This window comes from Carcharhinus amblyrhynchos, chromosome 8 (assembly GCF_965287045.1).
Source record: "Carcharhinus amblyrhynchos chromosome 8, sCarAmb.v2.hapA, whole genome shotgun sequence".
NCBI lineage: Eukaryota > Metazoa > Chordata > Chondrichthyes > Carcharhiniformes > Carcharhinidae > Carcharhinus > Carcharhinus amblyrhynchos.
Genome location: NC_137331.1, coordinates 103,141,216 through 103,166,373, shown reverse-complemented (window position 1 = coordinate 103,166,373; position 25,158 = coordinate 103,141,216). Strand labels below are relative to the sequence as shown.

The following is a 25,158-nucleotide window of genomic DNA, read 5'->3' as shown; positions in this document are numbered from 1 at the left end:
AAGAATTTTGCAGAAACACCAGTTGGTTGAGAACAACCACTTTCAACATCTCAAAATGCTCATCTGTTTGTCAATAAAGTACATTGTGAGTACTGCTGAAAAAAGACACAGGTCAAAGCTTTTTGTTCGAATCTTAACAGGACAGGTTTGAGTTTAAATTAAGTTTGGCAGTTAACTGTCAGTTTTTAGTTAACTGGTGCATTCTCTATGGCAACACCTCTACCAATCAGAGTTCACTTGCCAACCAATCAACATTCTATTCTCATGAAGTATAAATTGTTCCCTTTACATTTGGTATTCTTGAGAATGTCCTGATGAATACAAAACAAAAAGCTTCAACATGTCTTTTTTTTAAGTAATACTCAAGTTCTGTACTGCCAAATGACGAATTAAAGTACATTTTATTTGGTGGATACACTATCCTGAAGTTCTTCTGTCTGAATGTTGATTTTAAAAACTTCAAGCTTTCTTTAGTGATCAGGCATCCAATGGTTCAGGTAGGCAGTTCTCAACTCCAGCAAAACTCATGTGATAATGAAGCTGATGAGACCAAAATTAAATATCCTGGGAATCAAGGTGAATAAATTCTTCAAATCAGTTGAGAGTCAACCGAACTCTTGACGCATTCAGAGCTGTGGATCAACAGGCAACTCGTTGCAATCATTGAATTTGTTTTCTGTTATTTTGAAGGTCCTTTTACACTCATGGATTTCTTGCCACCTCCCATTCCCATGAAGAGGTGAGGTGGACCCATGCAGGCAGATGCATCACAGATACCAGGAAAGCCTCTGAGCCCAGGTGAGCCAGGAGATCCTTGTTCACCAGGTAGGCCAGGTTCACCACGGGACCCATCTCGCCCATCTTTCCCAATTCCAGGCAAGCCAGCAACACCTATAGCCAGAGAGAAAATGCAGTGAGAGCCAAAGAACTGCTAGTACTTGGGTTTAGTTGCCACATTTGCTGAGAGTGAGTTGAGATGAAATTGGAACCCAAAAAAACCTTAATTTTCTAAATTGTGAAATCATTGTGGATCTCATAACCACAGGGAATGTTTGAAGCAAATAATGTGGATGCATTTAAGGGAAAACTAAACAAGCTTACAAGGAAGGAGGAAATACATGATTACAATTGTAGAAAAGACAGGAGAAGGCTTGAGTAGAGCATAAGCTGCAATCCATGTGGACTGGTTGGTCCAAATGCTATTTCTGTAACATATGTAAGGATGTGTGACAAAATGAACATGTACACACATGGTGCCTATTACAGCTAATCAAAATAAGTGACAGCCACTTGCTGACTCATTCCTCCTGTTGATGCCCTAACCAATCAGTATCAAGCTGCCTGGTTTGAATTTTAAACAATGCTTGGCAGTTAACTGTCAGTCACCATCCACTATGCATTCTCCATGGCAACACCTCCACAATCAGCATCAATTTGCCAACATATTAGCATTCTCTTCCCAGTCAGTACAATTCTCCCCTTAGTTTTATATTCTTGCAAGGCATCCTGGTAAGTGCAATATGAAAAACTTCAAAAGCATGTCTCTTGTTTCAGTAACACACGCGAAATTTTGTGAGTCTTGTTTTTTTTTATTTGAAAGAATGAGCAAGTAGATATGACTACACAAACTAGGAGCAGGTGTAGGCTATTTGGTCCCTTCTGTCTGCTCTGCCATTGAATAAGATCACAGCTGATCTGATTGTAACACCACATTCCTGCCCATGTCGGAAAGTCTTTCACCCTTTGTTTATCAAGATTCTACCTAGATAGACCTTAAAAATATTTAAAGTCTTTGCTTCCGCCTCCTTTTGAGGAACAGAGTTCTAAAGACTCATTACCCTCAGATAGAAAAAAAACTCCTCATCTCTGTCTTAAAAGGGCAGCCCGTTAGTTTTAACCAGTGGTCCTTAGTTCTAAATTCTCCCAGAAGAGTAAACAGTTATCGTACTGCATCCTTCTCAAATGGACAACAATTAATTCCATTGGATATTGTTCTTGCATTTGGTCCTGGGGTTACATTACTATTTAACATGGATGTTGAGCAGGAAGACACACAACTCAGGATCAAAAGCAAGATCTCCTTAAGGAAATGATTGATTATTCTGAAACATGGGGAAAATGTCACATGATCACCCATGTGGCAATAATTTTTTTTAAATGGAGGGAACTTTTAAAAGGCACCCATCAAGCTTGCAGCCATCTTTATCACCTCCTCAATTATATCTGCAAATCCAACCTAATCAGATTTCTTGTGTTTCTCAATGTTTTCTCACATTAGACTCATGCCTTGTGTTGTGTAAGTCTGGTAAATCGCTTCAGCATTGTCTTCTGAATACTTGACTCATACGCAGCCTATGTTCCACAATTTATCTGATGAGAAAGAGTTCTCCTGTTGACAACAATGAAGGGGTTACCTGATGAGATATGACCTGTCCTTGATGGAACCCATGGATTACTTTTCACATTAGAGCCATAGAATCACAGAGTCATAGAGGTTTGCATCATGGAAACCGGCCCTTCGGCCCAACTTGTTCATGCTGTCCAGTATTTACCATTAAGCTAGTCCCAACTGCTCTCATTTGACCCATATCCCACTATAGCAATCTTACTCATATAACGGTCTAAATGCTATTTAAAAGACAAAATTGTACCTGCCTCTACTACTATCTCTGGCAACTCGTTTCAGACACTCATCGCCCTATCGTGAAAAAATTGCCCCTCCGACCCGTTTGTATCTCTCCTCTTTCATCTTAAACCTATGCCCTCTAGTTGTAGACTCCCTAATCATTGGGAAAAGATGTTGACTATCGACCTTAGAGTAAAAGGATTGTAATAAGAGAATTTGTAACACTAAGACTTCCTGTATTAAGGGTTTACCTGGCAAACCTTGAGACCCTGGTGGTCCACGTTGTCCGACGCCTTCTTCTCCTTTCTCGCCCTTTTCACCTTGTGCACCTGTCAGGCAAAAGGTCAGAGTTCAAGCTCAGTTCTAGGAGCAAAGGTTAGTATGAAAACAAGTAGAAATCTGAAAACTCATCAAAAAAAAACTTATGAAATGAGAAAGGTAATGTTTCTTGGTGCATCAACCCACTTTTTCCAGAGACTGACCTCAAAAATCGGTAATTAATAATAGATATGCCACATGTCAAGTGGGCTCTGCCAGAACGGCCAAGACATGGATACACTAGGCAGAATTTTCTCCTCTTGCCCGCCATGGGAATTGCAGCAGGCAGGACAGAGAATACAGCAGACCAAAGGTCCATTGACCTCAGGTGGGCATTTCCAGTCTTGGGGCGACTGCGTCCAGAAAACCTCGCCCACTGAGTATGGGCATTAAGCTAAATATTTTCATGATGGCATATTAGCAACTCTGCCACTTCTCAAGAGGGTTTGTAGCTCTGGCAAACCAGAGTTTCCCCAAACAGGCCTTCAACTGGCAACTGACATAACGGCAGTGAAGGGATACTTGGTCACGCCAGATGTTGCTGCCTGGCTTCTGTTGGAAATGAGGCCCAGCTAGGTGCTCAGGTAGAGTCAAAGCCCAAAGCCCGAGACAAAGTCCTGTGGCGGGGGACAGGAACCAAGAGTTTTTACCACTGCAGAGGCCAGTGAGAACATGCATCATATTGCATAATGTTGGCCGAATTAATTATGTCATTGGGGATTTCCAGATGTTTTGTATAATGGGGTGGACTGGATGGCAATCTCCCCGCTGTCAAATCAGGTGCTACATTCAAAAGGCACCTAGACCTCAACTTGCCCACTGTTAAAAGAAGAGATGGCCCACCAGTCACAGGCAACTCCAGCCTCCAAATTCAGTGACGCGTCATTGTAAATCCTGCTTAGTGCAGTGGAGACTCAGTGGATGGAAGGAGAAAGCCGAGTGTTAGACGAACACTGCATGGGAGGAAGTCTCAGAGCGGTCAGTGCCCAGGGTCTCACCAGGGGACTGCAATGGAATGCCAGAAATGGATGAATTAATTAATTTGTTCCACCAGGGCAAGTGAACTGCTCACACTCACCTGACTGAATGGTGCAGGGCAGAGCAGACCTAAGGCCACATATGTAAAGCTTGTTAATTGCAGGTTACCACACTGTGTTTCTCTCTCCACAGATGCTGCCAGGCCTGCCGAGTTCATCCAGCATTTTCTGTTTTAATTTTAGATCAGTGCACTGCCTAGCATTCTCCATTGCCACGCATTTATAGTTACCACAGTTAGTGAGGAAGGTGGAGCTTACCTGTTACAGTTCTAGAGAAAAGTCAGATGGACTTGAAACGTTGAGTGGGATTTTCCAGCCATGTTGGTCCCAAAACCAGAAAATCCCACCTGAGGTCACCGGACCTTTTCACTGTCTGCACCGCGCCTGCAACAATTCCCATGGCAGACGGGACGGGAAAGTTCTCCCCATTAACTCTGTTTCTCTCTCCACAGATGCTGCCAAACCTTCTGAAGTTTTCCAGCATTTTCTCCTTTTATTTCAGATTTCCAGCATTCAGAGTATTTTGCTCTTGTTTACCTGTTTACACAGTTGCTCCAGAGCAAAATTCAAAATGAACTTTTTTTTTTAAGTTTATTAGTGTCACAAGTAGGCCAACATTAACACTGCAGTGAAGTTACTGAGAAATCCCCCAGTCATCACATCTCAGTGCCTGTTCGGGTACACTATGGGAGAATTTAGCATGGCCAACGCACCTAAACAGCACAGTCTTTGGGACTGTGGGAGGAAACTGGAGCACCCAGAGAGAACCCAAGCAGACAAGGGGGAATGTGCAGGCTCTACACAGGCAGTGACCCAACACGGGAATCGAATCCACACCCCTGGCGTTGCGAGGCAGCAGTGCTAATCACTGTGCCACCATGCAAACTTTGCTACTTGCCTTTCACATAATCAACTATAAATTTGTTCTTTCTTATCTCTTTGATCTTTTTTAGATACATAATATTCTCTTGCATTAAGGGTCGGTAAGTAAGTGAGTGACTTTCTCCCACTTGTTAGCCTGTGTTATGTTAGGAGAAGACTCATTGGACAAAAGTGAGCCAAGGGAACACAGAGTGGGGAAGCAACAAACCTGTACCTCTCCTATACCACACAGCTGAAATCAGCATGCTACCAAGACACCCTTCCAACCAATGTGCATCTTCACCTTGATGCCAAATAGCTGACGGGAAGGTTCCATGAATGACACAATCACTTGAAATGATACTCTTACCTTTGGGTCCTGGTTCACCAGGGTAACCATGGTGACCTTTGACACCTTGTGGGCCTATTGCACCTGGGTGACCTGTCGATCCTGGGGGGCCAGCTGGCCCCGGTGGTCCAGGTGGTCCAGGCCGGCCTGGTTTCTCAAATGATACTGGTCGTCTCATGCTGGCAGAGAGCTGAGAGATGTGCTCTAAAAGGAAAAGAACAAATGAACACATTGAACATTAATTTGCAAGGTCTAATGTTCTTTCAACCAGTTGCAGCTCACACAACATTAGTTCAGCCCAATTCTACTAATGCTCTGCACCATTTGTGTGATTTCAGCTCCTGTATCCTTGCCGGTGGAGTAGGACATACCCAGGGATGGTGACGGTGGTGTCTGGGACATGATCTGTAAGGTATGATTATGTCAAGCTGTTGTTTGACTAGTCTGTTAGACAGTTCTCCCAAATTTGGCACAAGCTCCCAGATGTTAGTAAGGAGGACTCTGTAGAGTCCACAGGGCTGAGTTTGATGTTGTCGTTTGCGGTGCTTAGATTGGTGCTGGGCGATCACCAATTTTTAATTCCTTTTCATGGTCTCTATAGTGGTTTTATACAACTGAATGGCTTGCTAGGCCATTTCAGATCACATTCCTGTCAGCCATATTACTGTGGGAATGGAGTCACATGTAGGCCATGGAAGCCAGACTAGGGAGGATGGCAAATTTTCTGAATAGATTTTACAATAATTGACAGTGATTTCATGGTCACCATCACTGAGATTAGTTTTTAATCCAGATTTTTAAAATGAGTTTAAATTCCATCAGCTGCCATAGTGGGATTTGAACCTGTGTGCCCAGACTTGAGATTTCCTATTACTACTACACCACCTCCTCCACCATCAAAGAGCCTGAGCTGTCAATCGAGCAACATTGATGCAAGTGTTATAATACTTGGATGGATGTCTGGGCTCTCAGCCAAGAAAACATAATAAAGCTCAGAGTTCAGACATCCATCATGCTTGATAAAACAGCTACGCCCCAAAAAAACAATTTTTGATTGACCTCTCAGCCTCTCTGATCGTTGCTGTCAACGTAACAATGTTTTTAATGTAACATTATGGTTTCAAAGGTTTGTGGTTTTTGTTATTGACGTCCAAAAGTTTTGGATGATTGATACTTTAATGAGCTTGTAGAAAAATGACTTTTTTCTAGTATGGGAGATAGTTATGAATGAATTGTATCATGAAGTTATCCTTAAAAACACATCCTGTTGTCACTACAGTTCACTGATTGTAGGCAGCGTATCAATAGGCGTGGAAGTGTCATGGCATGGCATGGAGGGGCATGATCTGCCATAGGGGGTGAATAGGAGAACAGAGTTTGCTACAGTGGACATCAGGAGGAATCTTAGAAATTATTTTTTAAAATGTCTCCGCATGCAAATAAGGGCTCACATTTCCTCTAAGGTGATGTTAACCACGGCTAGAAGTTAGCACATTTGCGACAACTGGAGTTGGGTGTTACATTTTTACCTATTTAACAACTCATTAAACCTCTTTGCGCCCCTCACTGTGGCTGAAATTCTCCCCAGTTTCCTTATTGCTGAATAACATTTTGAGATGCTTCAGCTAGTTTTATTTTATTGTGAAACCGAGGTGAAGAACCACAACCTTAAGTAGAGGACACCAAGAAAGTTCAAGAGGCTAGGGGGAGAATGCAAACTAAGCCTGGAGGTAACAATTAGGATTACTAGTCTGGATCTCAGGATTATTAGACCCAGTAACATAACCACTCTGCTACTGTTCCCAATTTCTCCAATGCAAACACTGGGGCTGAAATGTTACCACTGTTCCCGCAGGTTGGATTTTCCTGCTGCAGTGAATGGAGATTTGCATGGGTGCCAAATATTCTGACCCCGCTGCAGTGGGAGTGTGACATGTACAGCCAGTAACTTCATGCCCTGGGTCTCAGTCGCTGGATTTTTTTCTCCCGGCCCGCCACAAGAATCGGAGCGGGCAAGAGGTGGACAATGGGGAGGTCCGTTGACCTTGGGTGGGATTTTCCAGACTCGGATCAGCGGGGCTATAAAATCCCACTCAATATTGCTAAGGTGAGAGTGCAGCTAATATTGAAGGTCATCAATAGAAATCAAAGCAGCAAGACTATGCCATCCAACTTTGCGTGCCCATCCATCCCAATCCCGCCAAGGATTTGGAAAAGGAGAATAGGAGAAACACAAACTCCGGCTTGGATTTTCCAGACCCCGGGTCTGTCATGGGGAATGTGGCAGGCCAGTCAAAATCCCATTGAGTTTCAGCAAGGCCAGACAGTCCTGATGACGGACAGGGCTGGAAAATCCTAACTGGGTGCTTTGAGATTATATTGCACTAAAGGAGCATATGCATGCTTCGTGAACTCATGAGAAATTTTTCTGTTGGCTTTTCTGATCCTTGGACATAATTGCCTCCATTAAAATAGCAGATTCACCAAGTGTAACAGTTTCTCGGAATATTTCAAGGTCAAAGTGAACAGAGGGAGGTGGAGCCAGGCAGGTGGAGGGGCAGATCCATTGAAAATGAAAAATGTCAAAGTACCAGCTGGAAACAGCATTGCCTCACCTTGAATCATGCTCATACACACCTCCCTGATTCGACGCTCACTCGCCTCTTTGCCCTGTGAAGAAGATTCAGTTTAGCAGCCAAGACATATATGAAAGTTCAAAGCAAAATACTTAGTCACTGTTTGTCCTTATAATTACCGCACTGAGCGATCGAGGTGAATCTTTCAATTATTTTATTGGCAGAATACTTGGCTTATATTCAAGAGTTTCAATCCCATACACGCAGGTGAATTCTAATGTTTGATAACAATGAAAAATAAAGTAGTAAATGCTATGTTTACCCAAAGCAGATGCATGTTTATGCAATTTCCTTCCTCCCTGAGGCTCAGCTTGGAATCCAGTCCAGACTAATGGGATATATGTAAGCGTGTTATATTGGAATTCATAATCTAACTCCTGGTGGCAGCAAATCCATTACACAAAATTACCTCTTACTCAACAGCAGCCATGGTGTGGAGACGCCAGTGTTGGATTGGGGTGGGCACAGTAAGAAGTCTCACAACACCAGGTTAAAATCTAAAACGTTTATTTGTAATCACCTGATGAAGGAGCGGCACTCCGAAAGCTTGGGATTCCAAAAATACCCGTTGGACTTTAACTTGGTGTTGTGAGACTTCTTACTGTCAACACAACAGGCAATACATTTACAGAATATGTTTTTTTCTTCAGCATGCAGGCATAAAAGTTTGATGAACAAGAAGGGTGATACTTAATGCAGGTAACAGAGGACTCACCTACTTAAGAACATAAGAACATAAGAACATAAGAAATAGGAGCAGGAGTAGGCCATCTGGCCCTTCGAGCCTGCCCCGCCATTCAATAAGATCATGGCTGATCTGTCGTGGCTCAGTTCCACTTTCCCGCCCTCTCCCCATAACCCTTAATCCCCTCTCTTATCAAAAACCCATCAACCCGCTTCTTAAAAATATTTAGCGAGGTAGCCTCCACCACTTCAACGGGCAGAGAATTCCAGAGATTCACCACCCTTTGAGTAAAGAAGTTCCTCCTCAACTCCGTTCTGAACCGCCCCCCCTTTATCTTGAGGCTGTGCCCCCTAGTCCTACTGTCTTTTTTGAGCGGGAAGAGTCTTTCCACCTCTATCCTATCCATCCCATTCATCATCTTATACGTCTCAATGAGATCTCCCCTCATTCTTCTAAACTCTAACGAGTACAAGCCTAGTTTATTCAGCCTCTCCTCATAGCTCAACCCCCTCAACTCCGGTATCAGCTTAGTAAACCTCCTCTGCACTCCCTCCAAGGCCAAAATATCCTTGCGCAGGTGCGGCGCCCAAAACTGCACACAGTACTCCAGCTGCGGCCTCACCAATGCCCTATACAGCTGCAGCAAGACCTCCCTACTTTTATATTCAATCCCCCTCGCTATGAAGGCCAGCATCCCATTCGCCTTCCTGACCACCTGCTGCACCTGCAGGCTGGGTTTTTGCGACTCATGCACAAGGACCCCGAGGTCCCTCTGCACCGTCGCCTGCTGCAGTTTTTCGCCACGTAAGTAATAGTCCTTCCTACCATTCTTCCTACTAAAGTGGACCACCTCACACTTGCCAACATTAAATTCCATTTGCCATTTCCTGGCCCATTCGCACAGGATACTTGCCTGTGACCGAGGAAACACGACCCCACCTCCAGTGCTTTCCTGCATGGTGACTGCCTCACTTGCTTGTGGTTAAGTAGCAGCAGTGGTGGGATGAGGCCCCTATCTGTGCAATTCAGGTCATCCATGAGTCTTCCCGTCCCAGACTTAATTGGATAGGGATAAGATTGTGGCAGAGTTCCCACCCAGCACCCTCCATCCGATTAAATGCACCCCCCCAACTCCTCCCCCCGACCTCCAAACTTACTTAGGAAGAGGGTATTAAATTCCACCTAAAATGTTCATTGTTCAGACTAGAAGGCAGGAGTCAGACTAGTTTGCACCAGGGCATCATCACAATGATGCATGGTGAGTCGTTATCACTTGCCACAGGAGGACTGGATGAAGGAAACCTTCCAGAAATCCCAGGATAGGACATTCCGGCCATGCTCACCCCAAGAACAGAAAATCCCACCACAGGTCAATGGACCTTTGAATGGTCTGCCATCCCCTGCCCCCCACCCAACTGCTACAATTCCTGTGGTGGGCAGGGTATGAAAATTCAGCTCTTTGTAGTGATTTATAGTGGGAACCAAAAAGGAAACTCCAAATAGTCCCCTGGTACCCGCAAACAGCTTGCTACAAACTTGTTCCTTTCACTTCGACTCAAATTGCCAGTTGTCAAATGTTTGAGTGCCGTGCATATCAATAATGTCTCAAAAACTGCTTAAAATTCATTTTTTACCAGTAACCTTGACCCATCTAGGAAGAAGAATCTCTGCAATTAATTAGTGTGCTGGCTATTTAAATCTGTAACTTTATTTGTAGAACGGTGCCTCAATAAAAGAATTCTCTAAAATGTACCTGAGCAAGCATTCGCTCCTTCCGCTTTCAGTGTGATCAGGGCAGCAGTTCATTGTGGTAGACCACCCAGGCTCTTTCAATGATACCTTCCAAACCTGCAATTTCTGTCGCCTCAGGAATCAAAGCAGCACACACATGGGAACACCCCACCACCTGCAATTTTCCCTCCAAGTCACACAACATCTTGACTTGGAAATATGTCCTGTCTCTTCATCTCCACTCAGTCAAAGTTTCCCACCTAACAGCACGATCGGTGCACCTACAACACATGGCCTCACTCCCACCTTCTCAAAGGCAATTAAGGATAAGCAATAAATACTGACATTGCCAGTGATGTCCACATCGCATTAATATATTTAAAAAGTACTATATATTCGAGTTTAAAGTTAAAGTTTATTTAATAGTCACAAGGAGGCTTACATTATCACAGCAAGTTACAATGAAAATCCCCTAGTCGCCACACTCCGACGCCTGTTTGGATACACTGAGGGAGAATTTACCATGGCCAATGCAGCTAACTTGCACATCTTTGGACTGTGGGGTGAAACTGGAGCACGTGGAGGAAACCCACGCCGACACAGGGAGAACACGCTAACTCCACACTGATAGTGACCCAAGCCAGGAATTGAACCCGGGTCCCTCTGATGCTGTGAGGCAGCAGTGCTAACCACTGTGCCACCATGCCATCCTTGATTAGCTAAAACAATCAGATTTTTTGAGTTGAAGTGCACACTCTTGCAGTTTATGGGATCATCTACGTGCCTTGATGTTTAACTTCATAAAATGTTTATTTCTTGGGATTGCACGTTGCTGGCAAGGCCAGCATTTGTTGTATATTCCTAACTGTCATTGAAATGGCAGTGGTGGACTTTATTCCTGAATTTTCTTAAATGACCCGGCCTTGCAACCTGGGACAAAGTTAGCTTAGCTCTGAACTGGCAGAAACAGAATTGGAGGTTCCGCAGCTTTGCCCAGGATTGCAATATCTACCCTGTCGTCTACAGAGCCAATCTGCCCTCGGATACTTACATCTTTACCTGGTGATCCGGGGAGTCCCGGAGGTCCTCGTACTCCCTCTAATCCTCGAGCACCAACTGCACCTGAAGGCCCCTGGAAACCAGGCCTCCCAGGAGGTCCTTTTGGCCCACTCGGACCAGATTCACCAGGAGCCCCAAGCTGTGAAGGTAAAGTTAAAAGGTTTGACTCCAGCCAGTATGCACAGTCGATTCGAATGTATAACAAAACTTTTGACCAAAACGCATTTACAAACTGGAATTTTGATTCAGCCAATTGTATCTTGGTGATCGGACTGCTGGATCTCAAGTTTTATTTTGAATTAATTTGTATCCTTGCCTTACTGATTGAGACTGCAGGTCAGATATTATGGCTTCATTTCATGGAGCCACATTTGTACTTAGCTTGTAGTTCTGTACGAAATTTAAGATTTGGATACATTCTGACATTCAGACAGGTTTTTCTACGAACAAAACTTCTACTCATGGGTGGGATTGAAGGAAGCTTTCATGAGGATAATTTTTTGTCTCATCTATTGGATTTTATTTCTTTATCATTTTTAAAAACAAATTATTTAGATATTCAACACATTATCTCTCCCTATTTGCTTTGATTGGTTCCATGAATACTTTCTAGTTCTGATGAATAATGTATTATAATATATTCAAAATATATTGAATAATACTCAATACATTAACCTGCCTTCTACTTATTGATGGAAAGTGACCTGTTTTGTATTTCAACCACCTTGCATTTTATTGGGATCATCATCATTTGCAGCAAGTATCTTGCTATTTGCAAGAAAACGCATCATTTGCCAAATGTTTTTTTTGCCGGATCTCCAGCTTCCAGCTTTTCACAGAAACACAGAATCCCTACAGTGCCAAAGACAGCCATTTGGCCCATTGAATATGCATTGACTTTCTGAATGAGCATCTTACCCCAGCCCCTCCCCATAACCCTGTGCATTTACAATGGCTAATCAACCCGACCTATAGATCTTTGGATGTTAAGGGGCAATATAATTTGGTTTGATTATATCATGTAATGGGATACTGTGAAAAGTATTGTTTTTGAGCGCCGTACAGACAAAACATACCATTCACAGGGTACATAGACGAGAAGGAAAGGCGAGGGTACAGAATAAAGTATTGCAGTTACAGATAGGGTGTAGAGGAAGATCAGCTTAATATAAGGTTCAAATCTCTGATGGCTAGAGGGAAGAAGCTGTGCCAATCCACCTAATCTGCCTTTGATGCCTCTCCATTGCAGCTGGCCCTGTCTTTCAATTTTATTAATGCTGTTATATTTGTTCCAATTTGAACGTTCTTCTTGTGATTCATCCAACACTGACAATTTGAAATTTAGCACATCATCCCCTTCTCTAATTCACGTATTGAGGAAGTCAAATCTGTGGAACTCCTGCCTGTCTGTCTCAGTGTCAACTTCCTTCATTGGCCTCCAAGCTTTTTAAATCCTACCTTGGTAATACCTTATCATTCCATTAAGTCATTTTTTTTTCAAAAGGAATAGGGGAGTAATTGGGAGGGTACAGATTTTGTGTGTGACCTTAACCTCATCCTAAACAAAATACTACCACTATCAACTGTGGAGCAATTAGAGTCGATATTTGTTTTGAAGTCCCTCTAACTGTTTAAGTGGAGGCTTGGACTAATGTTTGCAAGGACTCAATGTACCGGAACTCCATTTAGGTCATACCTCTCCTTTCTTGCCTTGAACACCAGGATTGCCCTTTAAAAGACAAACAGGTAATTTTCTTCAAAATAGGAAATTTCCATAAGCATAAACAATACTAACAACACTTCAATAAAACATGGGGTGGGGAGTGGGAGTGTGTAATATTCACCTCCTACCAATTGAGGCAGTGAACTTGCACAGCGGATCACTCTCCCAATAGGTAGCCCGTCTGACTTTTTTTTTAATCGTATCTCTGTTCCGCCCAGGTGAGACCCAGGTGGCAAAGATGAAAATGGCCGAAAGACAACACTTGACCTCAATTGCCAAATTCATGGGGGACTGACAGATATATAAAGTTTATTAGTCACAAGTAGGCTTACATTCACATTGTAGTGAAGTTACTGTGAAATTCCCCTAATCACCACATTCAGGCACCTGTTTGGGTACACTGAGGGAGAATTTTAACATGGCCAATGCACCTAACCAGCACGTCTCTCAGACTGTGAGAGGAAACCGGAGCACCTGCAGGAAACCACGTAGACAAGGGGAGAATGTGCAAACTCAACACAGACAGTGATCCGGGCTAGGAATCAAATATGAGTCCCTGGCACTGTAAGGCAGCAGTGCCAACCACTCTGCCACTATGCCACCCTATTTGTGTGTAGATATATTTTTATATATTTGTATATCGATATGTATTTACCGACAAATATATTCTGGATCTGCTGTTTAATTGGTCAAATGAGAATGTGTAGCAATTGCTGCTGTGTTAATTGACAATAACATCAGAATCCTGGAAATTATCACGGACACTCAGGGCACATAAGCGTTGTTCCATAGAAGCATAGAAAATTACAGCTCAGAAACAGGCCTTTTGGCCCTTCTTGTCTATGCCGAACCATTTTTTGTCGAGTCCCACTGACCTGCACTTGGACTATATCCCTCCACACCCCTCTCATCCATGAACCTGTCCAAGTTTTTCTTAAATTTTAAAAGTGACCACGCATTTACCACTTTATCCAGCAGCTCATTCCACACTCCCACCACTCTCTGCATGAAGAAACCCAACCCCCCCCCGCCAACTAATATTCCCTTTAAACTTTTCTCCTTTCACCCTTAACCCATGCCCTCTGGTTTTTTTCTCTCCTAGCCTCAGTGGAAAAAGCCTGCTTGCATTCACTCTATCTATACCCATCATGATTTTATACGCCTCTATCAAACCTCGCCTCATTCTTCTACGCTCCAGGGAATAAAGTCCTAACCTATTCAATCTCTCTCTGTAACTCAGCTTCTCAAGTCCCGGCAATATCCTCATGAACCTTCTCTGCACTCTTTCAACCTTATTTACATCCTTCCTGTAACTAGGTGACCAAAACTGTACACAATACTCTAAATTCAGCCTCACCAATGCCTTATACAACCTTACCATAACACTCCAACTTTGATATTCGATACTCTGATTTATAAAGGCCAATGTACCAAAAGTACTCTTTACGACCCTATCCACCTGTGACGTCATTTTTAGGGAATTCTGTACCTGTATTCCCAGATCCCTCAGTTCAACTGCACTCTTCAGAGTTCTACCATTTACCCTGTATGTTCTACTTTGGTTTGTCCTTCCAAAGTGCAATTCCTCACACTTGTCTGCATTAAATTCCATTTGCCATTTTTCAGCCCATTTTTCTAGTTGGTCCAAATCCCTCTGCAAGCTTTGAAAACCTTCCTCACTGTCCACTACACCTCCAAACTTTGTATCATCAGCACATTTGCTAATCCAATTTAACACATTATCATCCAGATCATTGATATAGATGACAGACAACAATGGACCCAAAACCGATCGCTGCGGCACACCAGTAGTCACAGGCCTCCACTCAGAGAAGCAATCCTCCACAACCACTCTCTGGCTTCTTCCATTGAGCCAGTGTCTAATCCAATTTACTACCTCCCCATGTATACCTAGCGACTGAACCTTCCTAACTAACCTGCCATGAGGGACCTTGTCAAAGGCCTTGCTGAAATCCAGGTAGACAACATCCACCGCCTTCCCTTCATCCACTTCCCTGGTAACCTCCTGGAAAAACTCTAATAGATTGGTCAAACATGACCTACCACGCGCAAAGCCGTGTTGACTCTCCCGAAAAAGTCCCTGTCTATCCAAATATTTGTAGATCCTATCCCTTATCACACCTTCCAATAACTTGCCCACCACCGACGTCAAACTTACTGGCCTATAATTACCGGATTTCTTTTGGAACTTTTTTTAAACAAGGGAGTAACATGAGCCACCCTCCAATCATCCGGCACCTCCCCCATGAATACTGACATTTTAATTAAGTCTGCCAGGGCCCCTGCAAGTTCAATGCTAGCCTCCCTCAAGGACTGTGGGAATACCCTGTCTGGCCCTGGGGATTTATCCACTCTGATTTGCCTCAACACAGCCAGCACCTCCTCCTCTTTAATCTGTAAAGGTTCCATGACCTCCCTACCTGTTTGCCCTATTTCCGTAGACTCCATGCCCGTTTCCTCAGTAAATATGGATGCAAAAAACACATTTAGCATCTTCCCCATCTCTTTTGGTTCCATACACAGTCTACCACTCTGGTCTTCAAGAGGACCAATTTTATCCCTCACTATCCTTTTGCTCCTTACATACCTATAGAAGCTCTTTGGATTTTCCTTCACTCTGTCTGCCAAAGCAACCTCATGCCTTCTTTTAGCCCTCCTGATTTCCTTCTTATCCTTCCAATTGGATTTAAGAATATAAAATCAGTGAGAATCATCAATTCCTTCCAAAATACTTAATGGTAACTAAAAGTTATCCTGTGATGACTTTATTCAGAAATGTCATTTTGAGCAGTTTGGTTGGAGAATTTCATAGTGCAGTAAGTGCCCACAGCCACTAGGTGGAACATGGGTCATGATCCATGGACAGAACTTTAGATTCTGCACCCCGCAATGGGCATTGAGATGTGGGGGGTGAGAAACTGCATGGAGGGGATTCCCTCCAGTTTCCTGCCCAACCAAGTAACGATTTAATGCTGGGGTGGGCATAACCTCGGATGGGATGCCCACCTTTTCCCCAGTTAAGACTGTTAAAAGGCCCAGTGACCTTCAGACTTCCCATCCCCTCCCATCTTCTCTCCCTTCCCAGCCAATCCTCTGAGAGCCAGATTTCCCCTTGCACAACACCGCACTCCCCCCACCCCCCAAGTGTTCTGCATCCTCCCTGCCTCTCTGCCCTGGGGCCCCTGCCACTTACCAGTCCTCTAGTTCCGGGACTTAGTGTCAGGCAGCTCCCTACAGTGCCTCTTTTGGCCACTGCAGCGCTGTGCCTGGATGACTGGAGAGCTGCCTGCCAATCTGATTGTCTGGCTGTTCTCCAAGGCAGGACTTCCTCCTGAGCGAGGGTGCTATGCAATCAATGCTCACTGGAACTCAATAAGGCATCAGAGTACTGGAAAAGGTGGGGCAGTACCCTCCACCAACCCTTCGGATGGTCAGGGTTAAGCCTCCGCCATTTTGAAAATGAAGGTCCATGTTTACAAGCCTCACTACATAGAGCTTGAATTGATATCATGACTTACCTGATTCCCCTTTTCTCCAGGTTCGCCATTCATACCTGGTTTACCCTTTTAAAAATAAGAAGATTCAATCAGCCAGTGCATGGTTCTATCAGGGCCATGATACAGTGTCATTGCAGATAAACAGCAAAGACCAATTAACATTGGTATCATGGAATTTGATCTCCGAATATCAAACATCTTTTCTTATTTACATCTGAGTTTTATCCAGATATTAAAACAGCACCCAATCAGTGCATTAATTCATTACACAGTTTTTACGATGACTATGATAAATAATCAATTCTAGCTTTACAACAGTGGTTACATTTCAAAAAAATTCTTCCTGGACTGGGAGGAATATAAGAATTATATAAATGCAAGTGTTTTTTTTTGCCTGAATTATAAACTTGCCTTTATATTTTTGTTCCCTTACTATAAAACAAAAAATACCACTGATCTTACAGTGCAGAAGGGGGCCTTTTGGCCCATCGAATTTGCACATATTCTCTAAAAGAGCATCTTACCCTAGTCCACCCCACTCCACCCCCCCAACCCTATCCCGTAACCCCGTGCATTTACCATGACTAATCTATCTAACGTGCACATCTTTGGACTATGGGAGAAAACCGGAGTACCTGGAGGAAACCTATGCAGACATGGGGAGAACATGCAAACTCCACACAGTGGTCCTAGGCTGGAATCAAACATGGGTCCCTAGTGCTGTAAGACAAAAGTGCTAACCACTATGCTACAGTGCCAAACTTCATAAAGGTATAATTTTTTAAAAGAATGCCAAACCAGAAAAACTGATATTGAGAGGTGTGACTAAAAACTTCATCATATTTGTGAATTTAAAAAGCCCATTAAAAAAGGTGTCTTGGAATGAGAACTGGACAATGCAGCCAAGGCAGCACAAGGCATGATCACCCATGGTGAAGGACCAGGCAATGAGACAACCGAAGTGAGAGAAGAAATTGAGGTCTGTGGGGTTGTACTGTCGTTCGAAATTACAGGGACAGGGAGAGGCAAGGCAGGGAGGAATGTAAGGATCTACATTTAAAACTTGTGAACTAAAAGCCAGTGTAGATTGGCAAGGGTTTGAATAATGGGGGCAGGGTATGGTGCAGAAATGGATAGGAGCAACAGAAATATTTAACACTGTCACAACTCACCAATAATTCAATTGGACAATTCACTACTCAGGAGACAACTGGAAATTAACTGCTGGTTTTGCAAAATCAAGCCTATAAATAGCTACGTGGTCACAATGAACTGAGGTGGCCATAAGGCAGCAGCTATGTTGTGAGAGAGCAGCACTGCCACGAAAGAGCACTGAGGAAACTCCACAAGGTAGAAAGGTGCTCTTTTTTGGAGTTTTGTCAAGGTTTTGTATTCCAAGACCGTAACGGGTAATGAATAAAAAAAGCTGAAAATCGTTCACCTGCTTTCGCCAGTTGCCTCTCTGAATGCCAACATATCTAAATGGGATGCACAATTATTTTACCTCATTTCCTTTAAGTCCAGGAATACCACTAGCGCCCTGCAAAGACAAAACAAACACAGGTTCACAGCATCCAAATAAATCAGTACCAATGACCTTATATCATTCATTCCTGGGATTAATCAATCAGTAACTTTTCTCTTATTTTGACACTCTCAACCAGTTCAGCTATCAGCACATTCTTCTGACCATTCACTGATCTCTTTCCATTGCTTCACCGAGCAGATCTGCTGCATCATCAAACAGTTTCCTGCATCTCTAACTGCAGCTGGTGCCGTTTTGCCAGTTTTAAAAGTGGTGAAATGTCCTTCAGTGAGAAGGTGGGCAGTGTGCAAAATACTTCCCCAGAAAACTTTTGCTGCACATTACAGCTGCTTTTGGCAGTTGAACACTCAACACACCCACTAGGTCAAACTCTCCAAGTGCTTGCAGTTCTAACTTCAAGTTTAGTGCATGGAAGAAGTATGTGCCACATTGCAGTGGCTGAAAGGTGAGCAAATTTTGAAACTAAAAAAGGGGTATACATAGTGTATACTGACTACACCCCAGTCCCAGGTCTTTCAACTCATTAACTTTCTTTATCCAATTGTTTATGTACATAGAATTACAAGCTAGAGACAGGGGGATCAGTCCATTGATTTTGTGTTTGTCTTATCCTCCACAAGAACAGTAGTCTCAATCGCATAACAGAGGTGGTCACAATCCTTATTCTTAAATGTTGATAGGGTTTTTGCTTCATTAGTACCTCTAATAGTTCATTCCAGAAGGTAAAAGTTTTTATCTGGACTCTGTCTTACATCTCTTAAAATTTAATTTTTATCTTTGGATAGGTTTCTCTGATCTTACCTGTCGCATTGCCAGTGAGAATGGAGAACTTGGCACTCAGCCAAAACTCCATTCACTGCTGCAGCATCAGAGACTTCCAGCCACAGGCGAGGTCACAGGTTTCTGGCATTTATCCCCTTGTTCTAAGTCCTGTAATCACTGGAAAAACCTGTTTCTTTCTGCTCTGTTCCAAGGGCAATTAATTAGGGATGTACAATAAATGCTGGTCTAGCCAGTGAAGCCTACATCCCTTGAATGAACAATTACTTCATATTATTAAATACTGCCAACAAACCCTGTGACCCTAATTTTTGAGTTACTTTTTATGTTTGTATTTCCTCATACCAGGCAACACTCCAATGAACCTGTAAATCTACTGATTCAATAATGCCCCCAGTAGTGTGGGGTTCAATACTACAGACAATGCTGCAACTTAGTCTTATTAAAGTTTTACAGATATTCACCATTAAATCACGTCTTTTATATGTGATACGTCTTGCCATTTTAATGGCACTAAAATATTTGCACATCTTCAAATGCAAGGGTCCCAACAACAAAATGATCCTTCTTCTTTGACCACATCTGGACCCTATTTCGTAATGTTTGTCTTTAACACTTGTATAAAATCTTACTCTAATCCTTTACAAATATACTTTATTATCCGTTTACAGGATTTGGGCTTCGCTGGCTAGGCCAGCATTTATTGCCCATTGTTATTATATATACAGCATATTCTTTCACTTAACTTGTTGATGTCTTACCTTATCTCCTCTTCCCCCAGGAAAACCAAGTGGGCCTTGAAGCCCTGGACGGCCGCAATCACCCTTAGACCCCTGGTAATCACAAAATAGTGAATCAGTTGGAAAATTAACTGAGCTATAGTCGTAATTCAATAAGAAATTGCACTCTTTACAAGTTTATTTATTATTGTCACAAGTAGGCTTACATTAACACTGCAATGAATTTACAATTTAGCATGGCCAATGCACCTAACCAGCACATCTTTCAGATTTGTGGGAGGAAACCAGAGCACCTGGAGGAAACCCACGCAGACTTGGGGACAATATGCAGACTCTACACAGACAGTGACCCAAGCTAGGGATTGAACCTAGGTTCCTGACGCTGTGAGGCAGCAGTGCTAACCACTATGCGACTATTCACGCAGATTGTGGGTCAGAGATAAGGTCAAAGCAATGTAGCCAAAATCCCTAATTTTTTTCTATTTATTCGTGGGACATGAGCATCATTGGTTGGCCAGCATCTATTGCCCATTCCCGGTTGCCCTTGAGAAGGTGGTGGTGAGCTGTCTTCTTCAAATACTGCAGTCCATGTGTTGTGGGTTGACCCACAATGCCATGAAGTAGGGTATTCCATGATTTTGAACCAGCGACTGTGAAGGAACAGTGATATATTTCCAAGTCAGGATGGTGAGTGCCTTGGAGGGGAACTTGCAAGTTGTGGCGTTCCCATGTATCTGCTGCCCTTGTCCTTCTAGATGGAAGTGGTCATGGGTTTGAAAGGTGCTGCCTAATGATCTTTGGTAAATTTCTGCAGTGCATCTTGTAGATAGTACACACTGCTGCTACTGAGCCTTGGTGGTAAAGGGAGTGGATGTTTGTGAATGTGGTGCCAATCAAGCAGGCTGCTTTGTCTTCGATGATATCAAGCTTTTTGAATATTGTTGGAAGTGCACCTATCCAGGCAAGTGGAAAGTCTTCCATCACACTCCTGACTTGTGCCTTGAAGATGGTGTCAGGAAGTGTGTTACTCACCGCAGTATTCCTAGCCTCTGAGCTACTCTTGTAGCCATTGTTTTTATGTGGTGAGTCCAATTGAGCTTCTGGTCAATGGTAGCGCCAAGGATGTTGACAGTGGAGGATTCAGTGATGGTAACACCATTGAATGTCAAAGGATGGTGGTTAAAAGTGTCTCTTATTGATGATGGGTCATTGCCTGGCATTTGTGTGTTGCAAATATTACTTGCCTCTTGTCAGCCCAAGCTTGATATTGTCCAGGTCTTGTTCATTTGAACTGGACTGCTTCAGTGTCTGAGGAGTCACGAAAAGTGCTGAACATTTTGCAATCATCGGTGAACATTCCACTTCTGACCTTACGACAAAGGGGAGGTCATTGTTGAAGCAGTTGAAGATGGTTGGGCCTGGGACACTACCTTGAGGAACATCTGCAGAGATGTCCTGAAACTGAGAAGGCTGACCCTCCACAACCACAACCATCTTCTGATGTATCAGGTATGACACCAACCAGTGAAGAGTTTGCCACCCGATACCCACTGATTCCGGTTTTGTTAATTCATGCAAATATGTTTAACCAGTGAAAATGTGGCATCATGGAGACAGGGGAGAGGGGTTGGTGGGCACGTCAATGATTTACTCATGTTCTTCATGTTTTTATGTTCTTTGCATTTTCAAAAAAGTATGGGTCGGGGTTATAAAGATGCCATGGGAGCATAGGTTGGCATACAGGGGTGTGGGGGAGAAAGAGTAGGGGACATTGGGTGACATAGGGTACCATGATTGGGGCATGGAGCGTGTGTGGGAGGGGTGAGGACTGAAGACTGCCGGGATTTATTTTTTGTTTCAACTTTGGCCCTGGCAGCCTCTGCATTCATTCTAGGAGTGGAAAGTACAAAATGCAAACCACACCCTCAGAATGAAAGTCAAAAGTGTGGCCAACCTTTTTTAAAGGTCTTGCTCACAGTCCCACCACTGCGCACGCAACACAGGAGTGAAAATCTGAACTTCATTATTCAAAACAATAAATGTGGTGAGCTTTTCAACAGAATTAAATGTATCTGCTGGTGTTACTTACGGGAGGGCCTGGCAAACCAGGGGGTCCACTTGGTCCTTGCTCTCCAGCATTTCCCTGTAAAAAAAAATTCATATTAATGATAACATGTGCTTTGTAAGATTTCCAACAGTGCACATAGCTGGATAAGACTTTCATTGGATACAGGGATGGTTGAGTCTGTCAAAATGGAAACTGAATGGATACTTAGCCTGACTTTGGTATCCAAGATGGATTTTGGATTCGGATAACCTGACGGACGAGAGGGGATCTCATTGAAACTTGCAGAGTATTGAAAGGCCTGGATAGAGTGGATGTGGGGAGGATGTTTCCAGTAGTAGGAGAGATTAGGATCTGAGGACACAGCCTCAGAGTAAAGGGATTGAGCTGAGGAGGAATTTTTTCAGCCAGAGGATGCTGAATCTATTGAATTTATTATCATAGAAGGCTGTGGAGGCCAAGACATTGAGTATATTTAAGACAGAGACAGATAGCTTTTTGATTGGTAAGAAACAAAAGTTACAGGGGAAAAATGGGAAAATAGGATTGAGAAATATCAGCGTTAAATTACAGAGCAGACTCGATGGGCTGAATAGTCTAACTCTGCTCCAAAATTGATGGTCTTATGGCATGGATAATAAATGACTACATTTGAGAAAGATTTCATTAGCTTTAAAATACAATGGGATGTCCTGAGAGAATGGAAGTTGCTATATAAATACAAGGACTTCTTGTCGTAACTTGTTCGCTTCTTCTTTGCATGAAATCATTTATTTTAGTTAACCTAATTTTGAGTATCACCGTGAGATAGAAGCATGCAGCTGAGAAACTGAACAATTAACAGAATCTTTTGGAAATGTTTTGTGCCCTTTATTCATTCAATTAGGATGTGTGCAACAAATCCCAACAGACTTCAGCTCTGATGAAGTGCCAAGAAATTAGCTTTGTTGCTCTTAGCTCATTTTCAGAGCAATAAATTAGCTGCATGCTTGTTAAATTATAACATCCGTTTAAAGACTCATTGCCATTAAAGTGACTGCCAACATTAGCAATATGGACTGGCCCTTGCCACACACAACCTAAATTCTGACGATGATATTATCACTAGGACCCAGTGTCATCCAGGAAGGAGGGCGGAACAAAAAGTGGGAAAGAAGTAGTGCAATGACTTCAACTAGACCCATGAGTATGAGCTCCCTGATTGAGGTCATAATTACCTGCTCAATCAGGGAGCCTCATCTTTACATAAATATAGAAGTGCCAAGTCTACTGGCACTCCTGACTTTAACGTTGTACCTGATGCACTCTTAGGAATGGAACTGAGTTTGTAATAAAGAGAATTTGATGAAGGGACACCAGCTACTGACAAGTTATTTCAAGTAGCTTGTCCAAAAACAGAAAATGCTGGAAAATCTCAGTGGGTCTCACAGCATCTGTGGAAAGACAATAGAGCCAACATTTCGAATCTTGATGACCCTTCACCAGAGCTCCAGTATCCGTGGTAATTTGCTTTTAAGAAGTAGCTTGAGGTTGTTCTGTTCATCAACTCTGCAATATGGGCCAAGGGATTCTTTGAAGTTGCCAAAATATTTACTTGGCTGAATCGCATTGGATAAAAGCATTATTCTCATTCCCCCAGTTGGTTGAATCTGAAGCAATCAGAGTTTATGTAAGTAATGCAATAACTCAGTTTGCGTGCCAACATCAAAAGGATCTAAATTCTTGGCTTGATACAATATAAATGTGCAAGATGTATGGCCATACAATAAGCAGAGATACCTTGGACTAAGGTTACTCTGCTGAGGGTTAATCTTTTATTTAAAGCAGGGCTAAAGAACTCATCCTGACCGTCTTCCTCATCGCCTTCCTAAAACAGAGAACTCATGAGACGTTCTACATGGGTGAAGCCTGCTCCAGCACATTCATGGAATTCTTGGATTCTTGCAGGTGGGCATTTGGCCCATCAAGTCTGCACCCTTCTCCACCTTATTCCTATAATCCCTCATATTCACATCCCTAACCTACACATTTTAGAATGGCCAATTCACCTAACCTGCACAACTTTGGGCAGTGGGAGGAAACCGGGGCACCTAAAGGAAATCCACGCAGGCACGAAGAAAATGTGTAAACTCCACACAGACAAGCATCCAAGGCCAGAATCGAACCGAAATCCCAGGAGCTATGAGGCAGCAGGGCTAACCAGTGTGCCGCTGTGTCATTCCGTAAGTGCTGGTTGGATATTTGGATGTTGTGAACATCACAGGCAAGCCTTGCCCTGTCCTCCTGTCTGGCATGAACTACTGTGTTCGCTGACACTTTCTCTTCCTTATTAAAGGGACATTTGAAACCTGGGCCGGAATTTTCCTTTCCTGCCCGCCTCAGGAATCACAGCAGGAGGGACACAGACCGTGCAAAGGTCCGTTGAACTCAGGCGGGATTTTCCGGTCTTGGGGCGAGCGCAACCAGAAAACCCTGCCCCAAATGTAGTTCCTCAGCCACCATCTTGTAAGAAATCTTGTAACACTGAGATCTGGTCCACATTACTGAGTTCCAACTGGGAAAATTACTTAACACTGAGTCTTTAGGGGTCATGGTTTTTCTTTTCTGTTTTAGTGAAACACTAATATTTCAGTTTCTTTAGCATTATCTATTTCAGTGGGAAATTTATGCCTGCCTTCTCATCTTATATTGTACAATTTGAACAAGCACAAAAACTGTTAGGGGCAATATCAGTGTTATTGTACTTACAGGAGGGCCTTGCTGTCCTTGGGGTCCCCTTTGTCCTGGGGCTCCTGGGTTACCCTGAAGAATAGAAACACTTTAATTAACAAGGCTATAGAATAGAAATTTGCAGCTGGACTATGGCAAGATACTGAAAACAAAATGCCTTTTTTTCCTTCAACCTTATCCTCTTCATTATTTTACTCATTCTGTCAAAATCTAAAATAGTTTAGTTGACAATAGTTAATTTGAAGAAAAAAACAGTTAATAAGTGAGGTATTAATTCTCTAACAGGTAAATTTTTAAGCAGCTGGGGCCATATAGAACAGAAAGATTTAGCTTTTTAGCTTTGTTTGCCCAGTGTGTGCTTAGTTAGCTGATGTCAGTCAGGATTGTAGCAAAGGTGCTTTAGTAGGCTTTAGCTGCTCAGAATTGGGTAGATAATATCATGTTTCACACTATCTGTACCTCTGACTAAAATTGCCTACATGTTTGCCACTGGGATTAGACAAGGCCACACATAACAAATAATCACTTGCAGGAGCTCCCCGTCAATCAGTGAAAAGCTTAAGGCTGAGTTAAACAGGGTACCATGCCACCTAACCAGCCCATCCCTCCACCACTCCTGGAAAAAAGGTTCAGAGCAGGATCCATCCAGGGGAAGAAGTGCTGCCTCTCAGCCACTTATTGATAAACTGGCCATTGATAGACTGGATCGGAAAATCCTACCCTGGAAATGGGAAATTTACCTCTCAGGGACAGA

General features: G+C 43.1%; 1 protein-coding gene and 1 long non-coding RNA gene across 2 annotated transcripts; both read right to left on the bottom strand.

Annotated features, from left to right (window-relative positions):
• LOC145346389 (uncharacterized) lies at positions 1–12,394 on the bottom strand. Its single transcript, XM_080193547.1, has 6 exons — positions 12,386–12,394; positions 11,295–11,441; positions 7,807–7,861; positions 5,213–5,395; positions 2,878–2,955; positions 1–891 (listed from the first exon to the last, which is right to left on the bottom strand). Exons 1-6 carry the CDS (start codon positions 12,392–12,394, stop codon positions 680–682), a joined length of 684 nt encoding a protein of 227 aa, XP_080049673.1. The 3' UTR covers positions 1–679.
• A 604-nt stretch (positions 12,395–12,998) lies between these two features.
• Positions 12,999–18,112, bottom strand: LOC145347079 (uncharacterized). The gene is made up of 3 exons (XR_013887764.1): positions 18,048–18,112; positions 16,565–16,609; positions 12,999–13,031 (listed from the first exon to the last, which is right to left on the bottom strand). It is a non-coding gene; the product is annotated as an uncharacterized LOC145347079 (long non-coding RNA).
• Positions 18,113–25,158: the final 7,046 nt, after the last annotated feature.

Coding starts and splice junctions, on each gene's coding strand:
- LOC145346389 (XM_080193547.1), bottom strand. Junction 7,862..11,294: donor CCGGATCACCAGGTAAAGAT/GTAAGTATCCGA, acceptor TCTTCTTCACAG/GGCAAAGAGGCGAGTGAGCG. Junction 5,396..7,806: donor GTGTATGAGCATGATTCAAG/GTGAGGCAATGC, acceptor TTTTCCTTTTAG/AGCACATCTCTCAGCTCTCT.